The 16,183-nt window shown below is 52.4% G+C and overlaps 1 protein-coding gene across 2 annotated transcripts in view; it reads left to right on the plus strand.

The window, feature by feature from the left end:
* LTBP2 (latent transforming growth factor beta binding protein 2) overlaps positions 1-16,183 on the plus strand; it is a 111,410-nt gene that overhangs the window by 51,470 nt on the left and 43,757 nt on the right. The window contains exons 5-9 of one of the 2 annotated variants that reach the window (XM_040226098.1): positions 2,844-3,034; positions 5,125-5,295; positions 5,811-6,017; positions 6,805-7,091; positions 8,140-8,242. In XM_040226098.1, the coding sequence (XP_040082032.1) occupies positions 2,844-3,034; positions 5,125-5,295; positions 5,811-6,017; positions 6,805-7,091; positions 8,140-8,242 (959 nt within the window). Of the gene's footprint in view, positions 1-2,843; positions 3,035-5,124; positions 5,296-5,810; positions 6,018-6,804; positions 7,092-8,139; positions 8,243-16,183 lie in introns of those variants that run through there. The other variant, XM_040226097.1, reaches the window with a different exon arrangement.

Raw genomic sequence — 16,183 nt, forward strand, 5'->3', positions numbered from 1 at the left:
GGATTCTTGGGGTCATTAGCATTGAGTCCCAATTAGAGAAACAAGTGATGGCCACAATAACAACAGTGACCGCAAACCTCCAAGAAAGGACCCTTTGAGTTTTCCTCCTCGACCAGATTGGAGAGCTCTTTGTCAGCAGCGTCACGTTCAGGAATGTCCCAGGTGGTCTGGGCAGAACCTGAACTACTGCGTCCGCTTCCCAGGGTGCTCTGCGGTGCTGACACTTTGTTGAGCCATGGCACCAGCCTAGTGCCACAAGGAGGAGACTCCCGCTGACCCACCAGCCCACTTACCTCTCACTCTTTGGTGAGCTCTTATAAGCCACCGGAAGGCTTGTGTTTTCTGCTGCAGTTAATTGCGCTGACTTTCTCCTGGGAGTGAAGAGCAGGTGTCTGAGCATTGGGCTCCCAGTTCTGGCCTATGACAGCTTCCAGAGCTTCTGGGGTGGAGAACAAGCCCTCTCTCCCATCCCAGCTCCCAAACCTGGGGAGCAGGCTGAGGCCTGATTGGGGCTCTCAGCGTGAGGATGGCAGTTGGTCGCCCTGAAGAAGAGCAGCGCTGAAGCTCACGGGAGCCAAGTCCTGGACCAACAGGGCAGGGCGAGGGCTGGACGGTGTCAGACTCTGAGCCCTGTCCTGGTAGGGCATCAGCCAGGAAAGGAGGAGAGGGGGATTGCTCATGGCCTGGACCCCTGGCGCCAACACAGCTGGAGTTGGGACGGTGGAGGGAGAGAGTCCCAGGACCTTATGCTGCTCGGGCAAGGAATCCAGTGGAGAGGCTAGGGGTGGGACCAGCTGGAGGAAAGAGCACCACCCCAGGTGAGTGCAGAGGCTTCTTGGCTGAGCTTCGGTTGTGGTCTGGACTGCCTTACTGGGTAGCACAGGGGTCTAGTTGCCCTGGGTTGGAATCCTGGGGTCTGATTTACTGTTGTATAATCTTGGGCTGGTAATTACTCTCTCAGCTTCAGTGTCTACAATGAGCTCATACCCACCACAGTCCAGACACTGTTGTGTATACAGTGGTTCGTATACATTGCGACAGTGACAGAGTGGTTACCACGGAGGCTGCCTTGTAGAACGGCCTGCCTAATAATAGATACGTAAAGAACACGTTCAGATATATGAGACCGGCAGCTCAAATTCCTCAGATACCAAAGACACAAGCAGAAAATGTTCACAAGTGTTAAATAGACGTGTGAAAAAATTCAACCTCAGAAATCACAAAAAGGGAGCTAAGGTAACGCTGAAGTGTCATTTACGATGACTATTACTGGTTTATGAAAAATTAATAATATGTTATGCTGGTGAGGCTGAGGTCCAAATGGTACATGTATACATTTTGATGCAGCTTTTTGGGAGCATTATCTCCAGTGTATACCTAGAGCCATAAATGTTTCTAATTTTTGGAATTAATTGCATTCTAGTCTGTGGAATTAAGCCTAAAATAATAATCATTTTCAAAATATTTCTTACGAGAAATTTTCAAACATACAGAATAAAAATTAGTTTAATGAACCCCCATACTAAAAAATATTTTTAATATTTATTTATTTGGCTGTGCCAAGTCTTAGTCGCAGCACGTGGGATCTTCATTGCCGCATGCAGTATCTAATTCTGTGACCAAGGATTGAACCCAGGCCCCCCTGCATTGGGAGCAAGGAGTCTTAACCACTGGACCAACAGGAAGTCCCCTAAAAGAATAGGTTAACTGAAGACAAAAAGCCATATGAGTCAGGATGTCCACAGTCGAAAATGTAAAACAAAATAGGTAATAGAATGAATGCATTGTGATTCATCTTCATATAGACTATCATGTATCAATTAAGATGATAAATGTGAAAATTGTAGAAGTGTATCAAGTACCACCTAATATTAATCAGAATTTCAGTGATCTCTACAGATAATGACCATAGCATTTAAATGATATCTACAGACAATGAAATAGGTGGGGAGCCTCCTTCTCCCCATTGTTGCTTCCCCGCTTCACTCTCGCAGACAATGACAATGATATCTACAGATAATGACACAATAGATAATGACAATATACTTGAGCAGAGGTTGAAAGGAAATATGCCAAAGTATTTGCTGTGTTGAGGTGGAGAGTGATGAGTTCAATTCTTTCTCCTTGAATGTTGTTGTTATATTGGTTTAACAATAAAAATGAATCGGGAGGATAGTCAGGTTTTCTTCCCTGAATCACTCTGTGACCATGTATTTGCTGGGCACCTATTCGACAAGGCTAAGCACAATAGGTTGTATTAATGAGAGATAAGGGGGCTTCCCTGGCAGCCCCGTGGTTAAGACCCTGCACTTCCACTGCAGGGGGCACAGGTTTGCTACTTGGTCGGTGAGCTAAGACCCCACGTGTCACGTGGTGCGGCCAAAACAAGTAAATGAAATACAACAGTTTATGTGTCAAGGTACATCGCTCATCATTCTTAAAAAAGGATGCGGCAAGGGACAGGCACTGGACTCGGTTTTAGGGCGGGGGCTAGTCCATAAGAGTCTCAAACTCTACAAATGTCGGAGCTACATGAGAGCAGTCTAACACCTTCATTTTGCAGTCGAGGGCCTTGAGGTCCAGGGAGGCTAAGTGACTTGCCCAGAATACCCAGCCAAAGCCTGGCAGTCCCACACAAAGTGGGCACTCCCACCAAAGCAGCCAGCTGGCCTAGCCCCTTTCTCCCTGTCTCAGGGCACCTCCATTTTCCTGGAGTTGGGAAGAAGGCAGCCAAGTAGAGAACACTCTCCCAGTGCAGAGGCAGGGGCTGGATGTCCTGAACTGGAAGGGCACAGGGATGCTGCCCCCGGGATGCCAACCTTATGCCTCGCTTGTCTCCCCAGGACTCTGAGTGGGCTTAGCCAGACCCACTCCTCCCAGCAGCATGTGGGGCTGTCCCAGACCGCCCGACTTTATCCAGCCCCTGCAGCGAGTGGCCAGCTGACCTCCAATGCCCTGCCCATGGGGCCAGGTCCCGAGCGGAGGCATGGTGCCCCACAGGCAGCATATCTGGACCACCCGTCATCCTCCTGGGGTAAGGATACCCTGTCTCCGGGTCCTTATAGACCCTCCTTCTCTCCACCACTGCTTTCCCACTCTCTCAGAAAGGCTGAGTTGTCACCCTGTCCCTCATTCTTTCAGCCAATGAACAGTGTCGAGCACCTGCTTTGTGCCAGGCTCCAGGGGTCCCAAGCCAGCTGTTGGAGAGACTGTCCCCCCTTGAGACACTTAGACCTTGACTTGTCCTTTTCCACCCCATCTGTCACCTGTCTTGCCTTTGCATCCTTTGTATCCAGCTGTGAACCTCACCTCTCCCATCCCAGTCCTTCCCCTTCATCCTTTCTGCAAAGCTCGAGCCTCCTGGACCAGTCTGACCAGTTGCTTCCTTAGCACCTACAGCGGGACCTCTGCTTCCCAGAGGAGAGAACCAAGCGCCCCTGAGGATTCCACCTTTGCACATTCTTGATCGTTGCTCAGCAATCCTTCCTGGGGTGCCTGGACACTTGGTCTCTCTCATTCCTCAGAGCAGCCTCTCCAAGAGCCCACACCTTCCCCAGCCCCATCCCATGGCATGCTTCTTACTCCCCAGAGTCCTCACCTTCCTGCCCCATACGCCTACCCCCGATGCCATGCACGTCATCCCTTTGCCTAAACCTGTGCCTGAGCTGACTGCCTTTCTTTGTTTCCCATTTTTAAAGTTGAGGGGAAATTCACATAATGTAACATTAACCATTTTAAAGGGTACACCTCCGTGGTTTTCAGGATATCCACAATTTTATGCAGCCACCACCACTGTCGAGTTACAGAACATTGCCATAACCCCAGAAAGAAGCCCCATGCCCATTAAGCAGTCACTCTCTTCCCCCCCACCCCCACCCCTCGCTGTCCTTAAAGATTTGCCAATCATGAGCATTTCGTGTAAACGAGATCTTTTTGTGTGGCCTTTTGTGTCTGACTCCATCACTTGGTATAGCGTTTTCAAGGTGGATCCGTGTTGTGGATAATAGGCATGAGTGATGTTTCTTGCCGTCTTGAAAAGGAAGCGCCCCTCCTCTTGTCTAAGGCATGTGCCACTGTTTCTTGACTCCTCTGGACCCCTAGGCTGTCACTTGGCCTCCCCCTACCCTAGTTCTCCTCCCCCTTTGAACTGGACCACCCTCAGCCCTTCCTCTGCAGCATATACAGTTGCTTATAAATCTCCCATTCTTTCTCTCTCTCATAAACACACACACGCACACAAGGTTATTTTCCTCTGCCTTCCTTTCTGTCTCTGCTCGCTTCACAGTCAAGTCTATACAGACCTTTTATAGTTCCCTTCTCAGCCCCTCTGCCTCCTGGCTTCCCTCCCTGGCCCCCAGGATGGAATGAATATCCTTGCTTTGTACATCCACTATCACCACTCATGTTGAATGAAGCGCCCTCCTCTTACTCTGCCACAGTGACCTCCCAACTGCTCATCCTGCCTCCCCAATCACCTGTGCACCCCAGCTGGAAGGACATAACACCCCCACTCCCCTTTGACCTCTCCCTGAAAACTGTCAATGATTTCCCACCACCAGCTGGATAAAGTGCCCTATGCTCGTTCTGGCCCTTAGGGCCTCCAAAACCTGACTCTCATCGTTCTTTCAGGCATTCTCTTGGAAAACTGTCTACACTGGCAAGTCTGAGCTACATTCTGTTCTCTGCGCTGGGGTTCAGAGCCCAGCTGCCTCCCTTGCTAGCTGTGTGACATGGGATACAATCTATCCCTCAGTGAGCCTCAGTTTCCTTACCTGTCAGATGGGAATGCTAACTGGGATCTAGGAACATGGCCAATATTCAACCACCTTAACCTACAAAGATGGCAATTTTCAATGGTTCTACCTAAAATAAGACTCCAAAGGGCTGAGAGTGGTTGTGCATGAAGCCCGAACTCAGCTGCTGGCCCGTCGGCATCCCTCAGGAGATGTTGGACCTTGAGCTGTTACCCTGCCCCCACTATGGGACCTTGCATCCAGGAGGGACTTAGCAAATGCCCTTGGGATGGATTCAAGCCAGTCCCATGTGGGCCTTGCTAGCCAACCTCTGGAGGTCACAGCTGTGCCTCTCAGCCCTGCCCCCTGGACCCAAGCCCTCTCTCTGCAGGGCTGAATCTCACGGAGAAAATCAGGAAGATCAAGATCGTCTTCACTCCCACCATCTGCAAGCAGACCTGTGCCCGCGGGCGCTGTGCCAACAGCTGCGAGCGTGGCGACACCACCACCCTGTACAGCCAGAGCGGCCACGGGCATGACCCCAAGTCTGGATTCCGCATCTGTGAGTCCCTTCCCAGCTCAGAAGGCTCCTGGCTGGCCCTGGGGCGCGTGTGGGGGTTTGTGGGGAGGCAGTTGGTCAGAGGGACCGGCCTGCCCTGGCCTGGAGCCCAGCTCTTCTGCAGGAAGGAAACCCGGAGCTCTCCTACTGTGGCTCCCATGAGCTGTCTGGGATCACACAACTCTGAGTCCTCACCCCGCTCTGTCACGTGTGACTCGGCAGGTCACACAACCTCTCTGAGTCCCGGTTTCCTCATAGAGAGGTGAAGCAGTAAATAGGGCCACTCCCCTCACCATCCTCCAGGTCACTGTGGGGCTGAGGAAAGGCAAGGCCTAGTTATTATCCATCCTCCTTCACTCCCAGGCCTCCTGGAAAGTCCCTGCATTTCCGAGGGGACCGGGTTCCAGAAGCTATCAGACTTGGGGGCCCGGTCACCCCCCTCCCCCAACCCTGCCAGCCCATGTAGTAGGTGCTGCTGTACGCTTCCGCCGCCAGTCACCCTGAGGTCGGTGTTGTAGATTTTTGCCAGATCCCCTGCCTGAACGGGGGCCGCTGCGTCGGCAGGGACGAGTGCTGGTGCCCCGCCAACTCCACCGGGAAGTTCTGCCACCTGCCCGCCCCCAGGCTGGACCAGGAGCCTCCAGAGAGGGGCCCCCGCCACAGGGCCCCGCTGGAGGGCCCCTTGAAGCAGTCTACCTTCACACTGCCTCTCTCCAACCAGCTGGGTGAGTGTGGGCCTGGGGAACCACGTGGGGTGGGTGCTGGCATCCTGATAGAGGAGATGGGAAAATGAGTCTCCAGTACTTCCTTCTCCTCCATCCTCAGGGCCCAGTTTCATTCCTTAAAATTTTCTCTGCCTTTCCTTCTGAGTTCATCAATTTATTTATTTATATATTTTTTGCCTTTACCCTCTACTGGGGGCTATGAGTAATACAAAAGAGTCTAAGGGTAGGTCCTGACTTTAAGGAACTCATGGGTCCTGGACAGGAGAGGGAAGATGCCTCTATTATTAGGTGCCAAATAAAGGGCAAAAAATACAGAATTTTGTAGGAGATCAGGAGAGAGACCCGAGCCCTGAGTGTTCTGGGAAGGCTGCCTGGAGGAGGTGGACTTCAGTTAGGCCTTAAACAATGGGTTGGTTTTGGTTAAGCAGAGGGGAGTGGGAGGGCTTCCAGGGCAGAGGGACTGGTCTAAACAAAGGCATGTGGTGGGGACCACGCAGGGTTGGTTGGGCTGGAGCCCAAAGGCTGTGCAGGATCGTGGGAGGAGGTGGAATCAGGAAGGTACTTTGGAAGTTGGTAACAAAGGTTCTTCATAGGAAGGTGTGGAATGAAGGAGTCTGTGCTTTGTCCTGTCCTCCCTGAGAAATTCTTCTGGGGTTTGGGTAGAGAGTGAAGAAACGGAGGAGAGATTTGGGGAGACACACAGGGGCCCACCTGGCCCAGGGCTGATGCCACTCCTTAGAGGGTGGGGCCCTGTGTCCCCACCTCTGACCCCAGCCCCTCTGCTCAGCCTCGGTGAACCCCTCCTTGGTGAAAGTGCACATCCGCCACCCGCCCGAGGCCTCGGTGCAGATCCACCAGGTGGCTCGAGTGCGAGGTGAGACCGAGGAGGCCCCGGAGGAAAACAGCGTGGAGACCAGGCCCTCGCCCCGGCTCCCTGCCGGCCCTGGCCACAGCCGCTGGGACAGCAACCGCATCCCCGCCCGGTCCGGAGAAGCTCCCCGGCTACCTCCCCCAGTGGTGCCCCGGACTCCGGCCCTGCTGGGCCGATGCTACCTGAGCACTTTAAACGGACAGGTGAGATCGCGGCTCCAGCCCCAGCCCTGGGGGCTTTGAGACTGTGACTGCTCCCGCAGTGCCCCTCCTCCTTCTCTCTCCTCCTCGTGCTTAGAGAATGTGGGAGTCTGCAGGGTTTCCCATTTCCCAGATGGGAAAACTCAGAGCATAAAATTGCCATGAGTGTCAAGAGGTTGGGCAAGCCAACCCGGGCTCCACTGGGTACATGTCAGTGCCAGGCGGATAGAAGAGGACCCAAGAGAGACCCCCTCTGCAGGGGCATCGGCGTCCTCGAGTCCCAGCAAATCCTGAGCTCTGCTGGAGCTGAGTATAGGACCCCTGGGGCATGGATAGAGGGGCTGTTAGATCTGGCAAGGAGTTTGGAGAGTTGAGTCACAGAGATGTAAAATCAGCAAATGCAGGTTAAACCCCGAAGCCTTGGGCATGTGAAGATAAAAGACGATCCATTCCCTCTTTCAATGACGGGATCCGCAGTCAGTGATGGGAAATCAAGTGAGCTTTTCTGAGTCCAGGCCCTTTATCTTTATAGGGGCTAAGCCAGACTCAGGATGGTTTTCCCTAGGGTTGCAGTTTGGCATTTCTGGAAACCCCTCCCAAGGTTAGGGAACTGGAGCAGGTGGGGAGTAGCTCAAGGATAGGATCCTGGGTCCCCAGAGCCTCTCAACTGCAGTGTTGCTGAGCACGGGCCCTGCTTGAGGGAGGTGGTCCTGGCATTCTCTGGAGTTTGATGGAGAAAAGCCCATCCTTTGGGACCCCTGTGTCTTTGGACTGGGGGCATGGATGGGGGGCAGTTTGCAGACCTCACAGAGAAGATCTTGTCTGGGTGAGTCACTGCCACCCCGTCCCCTAAGCTTAGTGTCTGGCAGGGTGGACCTCGGGTTTCTCTACTTCCTTCTGGGACAACGCCTCCCCTCCCCTCCCTTGGGTGGGGGCATTCTCTGGCAGTATGTGAGGGGTGAACTCATGACTCAGGCTCTCCTGGGACATCTCTGTGTGGGAGAGAGAAGCAGGTGACGAGTGCCCATGGTCCTTTTTTTTTTTTTTCCAGTGTGCCAATCCCCTGCCGGAGCTGACGGCCCAAGAGGACTGCTGCGGCAGCGTAGGGGCCTTCTGGGGGGTGACCTCCTGTGCCCCATGTCCACCCAGACCAGGTGAGAGCTGGGTGCCAGGCTCCAGGGTTGTTAGCAAAGCTCTCTGGCCTCTGCAGCAGACACCCCCCCACACACACACCCCACCCTGCGTTTCCTACCAGGGTCTCGGAGGCCAGGCAGGTAGAAAAGGCTGGTAAACTGGGCAGGCTCTCCAGGTCTGCTTCCGACTGGTGGCAGAAGCTCCTGACAGCTCAGACCCGCAGCGTGGCCTGCCTGCTCCATCTGATGGCCTTCACCAGTTGTTCTCGCTCAGATTTTAGGAATCCCATCCCAAGCTGGGCCCCCTGGTATACTCCTCAACCCCTTCCACATACCCCCTGCCCAGGTCCCAGAGGCCCCGAGGTTTTTGATTTAGTGACTCAACGTTTCCTTCATTCTCTCCTCCTCACCCCCTGCTTCCTACCTCCCAGTCTTTGAATCTGGGTTGGGCACCTGCCCCAGAATATCCTGGCCCTTGGGATATGTGAAACTCTGCTTCTGGCCCTCTTTCCAATAATGAAAAAGCCTAATGTATTCATTCATTCATTCAGTCAGTCAGTCAGCAAATACTCACCACGTGCCTCGTGTACTCTGAGCCCTGAGAATTCAGGAATGCTGCTCTCACAGGCATTGATCTTAAAGTTGGGAGGTGGGTGGCAAGGTTCCTGTGCCTGAGTATGGCCCCTGCCCACTCAGCCTGTCTTCCCTTCCCTGCCCCATGCAGGTCTCCCTCCTAGGTCTGGGCCCAGGCCTGGCAGGTATTTCTTTGCCTGTCAGCATTCGACTCCATGAGTCAGCTTTGTGGGGGGCCTGGCCCAGAGCCCGAAGGTGGGAGCGGCAGGACTGTTCCTTACTTCAGACTCGCCTGTGGAGCAGTGATCATATTTTCCAGACTAAAAAAAAAAATGCGGACAGTTTGACAGTGTGATAGACTCTTTGGTGAAGCAGCACAGGATAGTAATTAGCTTCCAGGCCTGAGTGTCCAACACATGATGGGTACCAGTCCCAGCTCTCACCTGCTGAGCTCTTTCTGCCTCGTCTTCGATCTGTGGAGTGGAGACAGGAACAGTGCCAGCCTCGTGGGGCCGCTGTCAAGAGTCAGGGAGATGGTGCCTGTACCTACCATTAGGGCATTTCATGGTAGCTGTTATAATTACTGTTAGAAAGTGTCCTTCCAAAAAGGGTAAAGGGACTGGCCCCAGGGCCTGGAGGGGAAGTGTATGGAACTGCTCAGCATCTCCCCCTGCAGGCCAGAGATGTTTTCACCACATTTCTTCCTCCTGGTCAGACCCACCCTTGAGACTTCCTCATAGCACACTCCATTCACCCAACACTGATGAAGTACCCATAGTGTGTAGCCCTGACCAAACAGTGAAGAACAGGTAGAAACAGTGCCGCCCCTCTCAAGCATACAGTCTGGTGGTGGAGGGGGGTTGCAGACAGTAGAGCTGGGGCCACGGATAGCTCCTGTAGCACCTTTGTACAAATGAGTGAAAGGTGCCCCTTCCATGTGTTCAAAATAGTCTTTATAATTAGACAAATGCAGGGTGCCAATGATTCTGTCCGATGCCATCCTTCTGTGCAGTGTGCAGCCTGCATACCCGTACACTGTAGGCTAGGAGGTCCTTCCTCAAACTGGTGGATCAGGGAAGGCCTTTGTAGGAGGTGACATCCAGGATGAGATCTAAAGAATTATTAGAGTAAGCCAAAGAGGTGGGGAAGTGCCTAATAACCCAAGAAAATTGCATAGACCGGCGAGATCAAGCGCGTGAGAACATTTCCTGGAGCAGAACACGCCCAAGGCTGAGGCCTCACCCCCTCCCTGTACCAGGTAGTGCCTCCGAACACCACCTCCCTGACTGTGTTCAGCACATCTCAGCAAGCTGGGCACCAGGGTGCAGACCCTGGAATGTTAAGCATTCCCCATACTGAGCAAGAAATTACAAAGACAGAGCAATGTCAACATTTAAAATGTGGTAAAGTGCAGTTGGGCATAGTGGAGAGAAGGGGCAGGACGCTGGGGAACCTTGTTTGCATTGACAGGGTGCCAGACAGCTCCACGCCCGAGCCTGGGGAGCCGGGGTGAGGAGTGTTTCTTTAAGTAGGTAAGACAGGCAAACTACTGTGCAAGACTCAGGAAAAAGAAGGTGAGTGCCTGGGGTGGATTTGGGAATGGTTGGCAAGACTCCTGTGTTCTAGAAAGTTCTCAGCCCTGGTGGCTTTGCCCCTCTGAACCTCGACTTCTCTTCTGATAAAAACACTACTGCACCCCTCAGGGGAGGGTTTTGTTGCTCCCAACAAGGTAGTCTAATAGAATCAGGGATGAGGGAAGTAATAAAACCAGAAGCTGGGGTGGAGGAGGAGTCACGTGTGACTTCATAGCTTTCCCTAAATCACCTTTGACTCCTGAGGCTGTACCGGATAGTTGAAGAAGGTCCCTGCAGAATGCTGCTATTTGTGACATGGGAAAGGACTGCCTTGATGTCTCAGTTACATGGCTCAGACAAATCTCTTTTCTTCCAAAAAAAAAAAAAAAAAGTTCCTCAATGCCTTCTTTCTCAAGGAAATAGCTCAAGGAGTCAATCGAGGCCAGCCTCTGGTCCCCCTACCCTTTCTCCCTTCACTCTGAGTGGCAGATGCAGCTGACCTGCCAGGACCTGGCCTGAGCCACATCTTCCTGACCCCTGGGCAGTTATCAAATGTCCCTGCTCAAGAGCTGCGGCCATCCCCACACCAGGGTCTGGAGAGCACACACCCCTCAAAAGCCACTTTAATTGAGGCCACATTTTTGAGTTTTCACCCGAGAAAGACAGACATCTGGGTTGACTGGAAAGTTGGCCACCGCCCCATCTGGCTTGGCACTGGCCGTGTCAACCCCGAGGCCCCTTTGCTGCAGCAGGCGGGGCTGGCACATGGCATGCAGCCCGGAGTGGTGGGCCCCAGCTGTTTGCCACAAGACCATCTCTCCATCTGCCTGGCATGGGATGAGTTCACCCCGGAACCCAAGCCCCTCCCTGTATCTCCAGGGAGAGCGGGTTCTCTTGTTCTGCCCCTTCAAGGAATTCTACGACTTTCCCTCTGAAAAAACAATTATAGCTGCCAGTTACTGAATTCTTACACTATGCTGTGCTTTCACGTGCATTATCTCACTTCACTGTCATGACCACCTGCAAGCTAAGGATCTTTATCCCCATTTGTTGGGGGAGAAAAATGTAGCTCAGAGAGGGCTAAAGAGCTTGTCCAGGGTCACACAACTAGGACCAAGGAGCTATATTTCAAATCACACTGTGTCTAATGCTTAACTAATCAGGATCTCCGTAATCGGTGAGGGGGGTGGGGGGACTAGCGAAATTCCCTCAGGCATGTCTGACTCTTTGGACCATACAGTCATGGACCATACAGTCCGTGGAATTCTCCAGGCCAGAATACTGGAGTGGGTAGCCTTTCCCTTCTCCAGGGGATCTTCCTAACCCAGGGACTGAACCCAGGTCTCCCTTATTGCAGGCGGATTCTTTACCAGCCAACCACCAGGGAAGCCCAAGAATACTGGAATGGGTAGCCTATCCCTTCTCCAGCAGATCTTCCCGACCCAGGAATAGAACTGGGGTCTCCTGCATTGCAGGCAAATTCTTTACCAACTGCGCTATCAGGGATGCCCTGGGACTACCTGATCCGTAATCAGCAAGGGGTGGGGTGGGGGTGTTGGGACTGCCTAAAGACAACACCAGCCAGGATACTAGACAGGATTTCAGTCAAGAAGGTGCATCCCAGGACTGTATTCCAGGTGTACATGAAAGCCAGCATCCGGCCAGAAGACTGGATTGAACAGACAGGCAAGGCACCAGCCTGGAGCAATGGTCTGAGTTAAGGGAGATGTGTTGAAAAAAACATGGGGTGGGGGGAGGAGCAGGTAGGCTTGTTCTGTGTGGTTTGGTGAGGGGGAGAAAGCAGATGTATGGAAGTTTCTATCAGGCAGAGCTCAATTGGAAGCTGAGCAGTAGGGACAACTGATTAAAAACTGCAGCTGTCTAGCTCTATAGTGGTATGTTTCCAGAAGTCCTCAGCCCCCCACCACGAAGAGCGTGCCTACCAAGAACTAGCAAGTGGAAAGAGTGGGAGAAGGAACTTGATTTTCGAGGGGATGGAGGTTTATGTAGATGTCTGGAAATTGATTTGAAACTCTCAGTAGAAGGAAAGCCTTGGTTTGGGTTGGTTTTGCCATGGTCCTTGCCCACACGGGGTGTTCCAGCGGTTGGTCTGTGATGTCAGCCCCTGGGGAGAATGCGCGTGTGAAAGTGATGTTTGAGGGGGCTGGGGCAGAGAATCCTAGTGTGAGTCACGGCAGCATCACCCGGTCACGTCCTCCGTGTGTGTGTGTGTGTGTGTGTATGTGTGTGTTAGTCGCCCAGTCTTGTCCAATTCTTTGTCCCTCCAGGCTCCTCTGTCCATAGAATTCTCTGGGCAAGAATACTGAAGTGTGTATCCATTCCCATCTCCAGGGAATCTTCCTGATTTAGGGATCGAACCTGGGTCTCCTCACTGCAGGCAGATTCTTTACCATATGTGCCACCGGGGAAGCCCCACATCCTCCTTCAGTCCAGTCACTCAGTCGTGTCCGACTCTTTGCGACCCCATGAATCACAGCATGCCAGGCCTCCCTGTCCATCACCAACTCCTGGAGTTCACTCAGACTCACATCCATCGAGTCAGTGATGCCATCCAGCCATCTCATCCTCTGTCGTCCCCTTTTCTTCCTGGCCCCAATCCCTCCCAGCATCAGTCTTTTCCAATGAGTCAACTCTTCGCATGAGGTGGCCAAAGTACTGGAGTTTCAGCTTTACCATCAATCCTTCCAAAGAACACCCAGGGCTGATCTCCTTCAGGATGGACTGGTTGGATCTCCTTGCAGTCCAAGGGACTCTCAAGAGTCTTCTCCAACACCACAGTTCAAAAACATCAATTCTGCGGCGCTCAGCTTTCTTCACAGTCCAACTCTCACATCCATACATGACCACTGGAAAAACCATAGCCTTGACTAGATGGACCTTTGTTGGCAAAGTAGTGTCTCTGCTTTTGAATATGCTATCTAGATTGGTCATAACCTTCCTTCTTAGATGCTCTTAATTCAGAAGGTGTGATATGAGCCAGGCACCATGCTTGTTCTCATTTCGTTGCATGCTAACCACACCTCTAGGTGGTGTTACTATCTTCATTTTATAGATGAAACTGGCCCTGAAGCTCCAGGTCTATGTGACCCCAGCCCCTAGTTCTAATTGCTCTGTAATCTGCTTCCCCTGCCTCTTGGCTTGGGCATTCACTGAACTAGAGGACCTGGGCCGGGGGAAGAGCTGTGCCGGGGTGGGGCTCCTGTTTCCTGCAACTCTGGGTCAGACGCCCAGTCTCCTGCCCTAAAGAAATGAGATTTTCCGAATTGCAGTTTGTTGGGCTGAAAAAAAGTCATGACTCTTTGGCTCAGGGTTGTTCTGAGAGCTTCCAAGGGACTCAGAGCCTCCTGGGAAATGTGCCTCAGCTCACGTTCACACCCTTCCTACCCCCACCGTGGTGTCACTGACACGTGGCATCTCTGGCCTGGAGAGCCCCAGGGAGCGGTGGGGTCGGGGTGGCTGGTGTGGTACCCATTTGAGCCAGGTGTCTGACCAGACCCCTCCCTACCTCATGGTTCGTAGTGACTGAGACACCCATTTTGACCTCAAATCCACCCTGAAGAATCAGTCAGAGCCCATCTTTGGGTGGGATTTCTGAATCGCTGGTAGCAGGGAGGGTGATCCATTAGGACTTCACCACCAGAATAATGGACATTATGATAATAATCAATATGTGACAAGCCTCACGCTCAGACATTTTCTTGCTTTACTGTTCACAATAATGCCCCGAGAAAAGAATGGTCATCTTCATTTTACTGATAAGAAAACCAAGGCTCAGAGAGTTACTTGCCCAAGTCTCTCCAGCCAGTAAGGAGCAGCCAGCCAGCTCGTTGTCCTTAAAACTGTTGCTGGAAGGGAGGGAGGGAGGGAGGGAAGGAGGGAGGGGGGAGGTCTAGGGGAGCATCTCCAGGGACTGTGCCAGGCCCTGAGCTAGCTTTAGTCTGATGTTGATCGTTTCAGTAAAGTTAATTCTCACAACAACTCATAAACTGAGTTTCTATTCCCACTTCTACATGGGAAAAAAATTAAGGCCTTGAGGGAGGTTAAGAAGTGTGCCCCAAGACACACAGCTAATCAGAGTGGAGCCAGGAATTAGATGTGAGCCTGCCTGCCCCAGCACCAACACCCTTTCTGCTGCCCCCAGGGGAGTCGAAGTTTTCTTTCCAGCTTACCCGCCAGAGTTTGCAAATCAGGACTGAAGCTTCAGCCTGTACGTGTGCCTGTGTGTATCGAGCTTAGCCTCATCCAGTGTGTGTGTGTGTGTGTTCTCTGGACCCTCCACATCTCCCTGCTACAACCATCTGTCATCACAGACTGAGATCAGCGTGGCTTGTAAACAGCCCCGTAGCCAGACATATGTCTCCCCCCATCTCCTCCCCAAGCTCTGTCAACAGAGTCGGGGCCAAAACTGTCTCCAGCAATTAGTTTGCCCCTGTTGAGGCCTCCTTGGGGATTCCAGCAGCTGAGGGTAAGACTCAGCAGGGCAGGGGCAGGCTGCAGCCAGTGGCCCTTCTGCTTCCTTCTGAGAGCAACGGAGGGTTGGCAGTGAGTGGACAGGGCCTGAGGCCAGGGCCAGAAGACCTGAGCTCCAGGCCCACGTGGCCCAGGTTTCCTGACCAGGAAAGTCACACACATCTGCCCGACCTGCTTCCCAGGCATCTGGGGATGTTCAGACTCCTTGGAGTTCAGGTTGAGTCCAGCTGACCCCTCAGCAGCTGCTTTTGCTTCTCAGGTCAAGGTCCTGACTGCAAGGCCACTCTGCAAGAGCCTCTTTGAAACACCCATGGGAATCTCAGCTCAGCACTCTGTCTTTCCAGATCCACAAGTCCTCTGCTCTCTGACCCTGGTTTTATCTTGATCTGGCTGAGGGGCCATGGGAGGAGCAGAGGGTCTTCACTGTGTCCTTTATCAATTCTATATGATTCTCCCGTTGTACATATTGTGGAGCATTTGCCAAGGATCTGATTAATTCCCCAGCATCTGATGAATTCCTCTGGCCTCCTTCAGGATGACTCCGCCTTTTTTTCTCATTCACTCTCTTGATCCCTTGTTCTTAAAGAGGAGGAGGTCCCAGGAAGCGTGATACGTCTCCTTCTGGGCAGGTATCACCCTATGGCCTCTGGACCCTAGTATTCTTGTCCTAGACAACTCCTAAGGCTTGTCATGAATTCATGAATTCATCCATTCATTTGTAGTTAGTAGAGGGATGGTTCAGAATTTGTCTTCTGGAGGCAGATTCATAATCCCAGTTCCATTCACCAACTGGGTGACCTTGGGCATGTGTCTTAACCTCTTTATGCCTCAGTTTGCTCATCTGGGAGTTGAGGATAAGATTAGTATCTCCAAGGGCTGTTATTAGGATTAAATAAGTTATTACCTGTAAAGTCTTTATAAAAGGGCCTAGCCCATAGTACAAGATATTTTGCTGTGCTGTGTCAGTCATGTCCGACTCTTTGCAACCCCATGGACTGTAGTCCACCAGGCCCTTCTGTCCATGGGGATTCTCCAGGCAAGAATCCTGGAGTGGGTTGCCATGCCCTCCTCCAGGGGATCGTCCCAACTCAAGGGTCAAACCCAGGTCTCCCACATTGCAGGCAGTTTCTTTACCAACTGAGCCACCAGGAAAGCCCAAGACTACTAGAGTGGGCAGCCTATCCCTTCTCCATGGGATCTTCCCGAGCCAGGAATCGAACCAGGGTATCCTGCATTGCAGGCAGATTCTTTACCAGCTGAGCTACCAGGGAAGCCCACGAGCCTTTTTAATGCTTGCTATTATATTATTCATTCCATTTTGATT

The sequence above is a fragment of the Oryx dammah genome, unplaced genomic scaffold, assembly GCF_014754425.2.
Source record: "Oryx dammah isolate SB20612 unplaced genomic scaffold, SCBI_Odam_1.1 HiC_scaffold_26, whole genome shotgun sequence".
NCBI classification, from domain to species: domain Eukaryota; kingdom Metazoa; phylum Chordata; class Mammalia; order Artiodactyla; family Bovidae; genus Oryx; species Oryx dammah.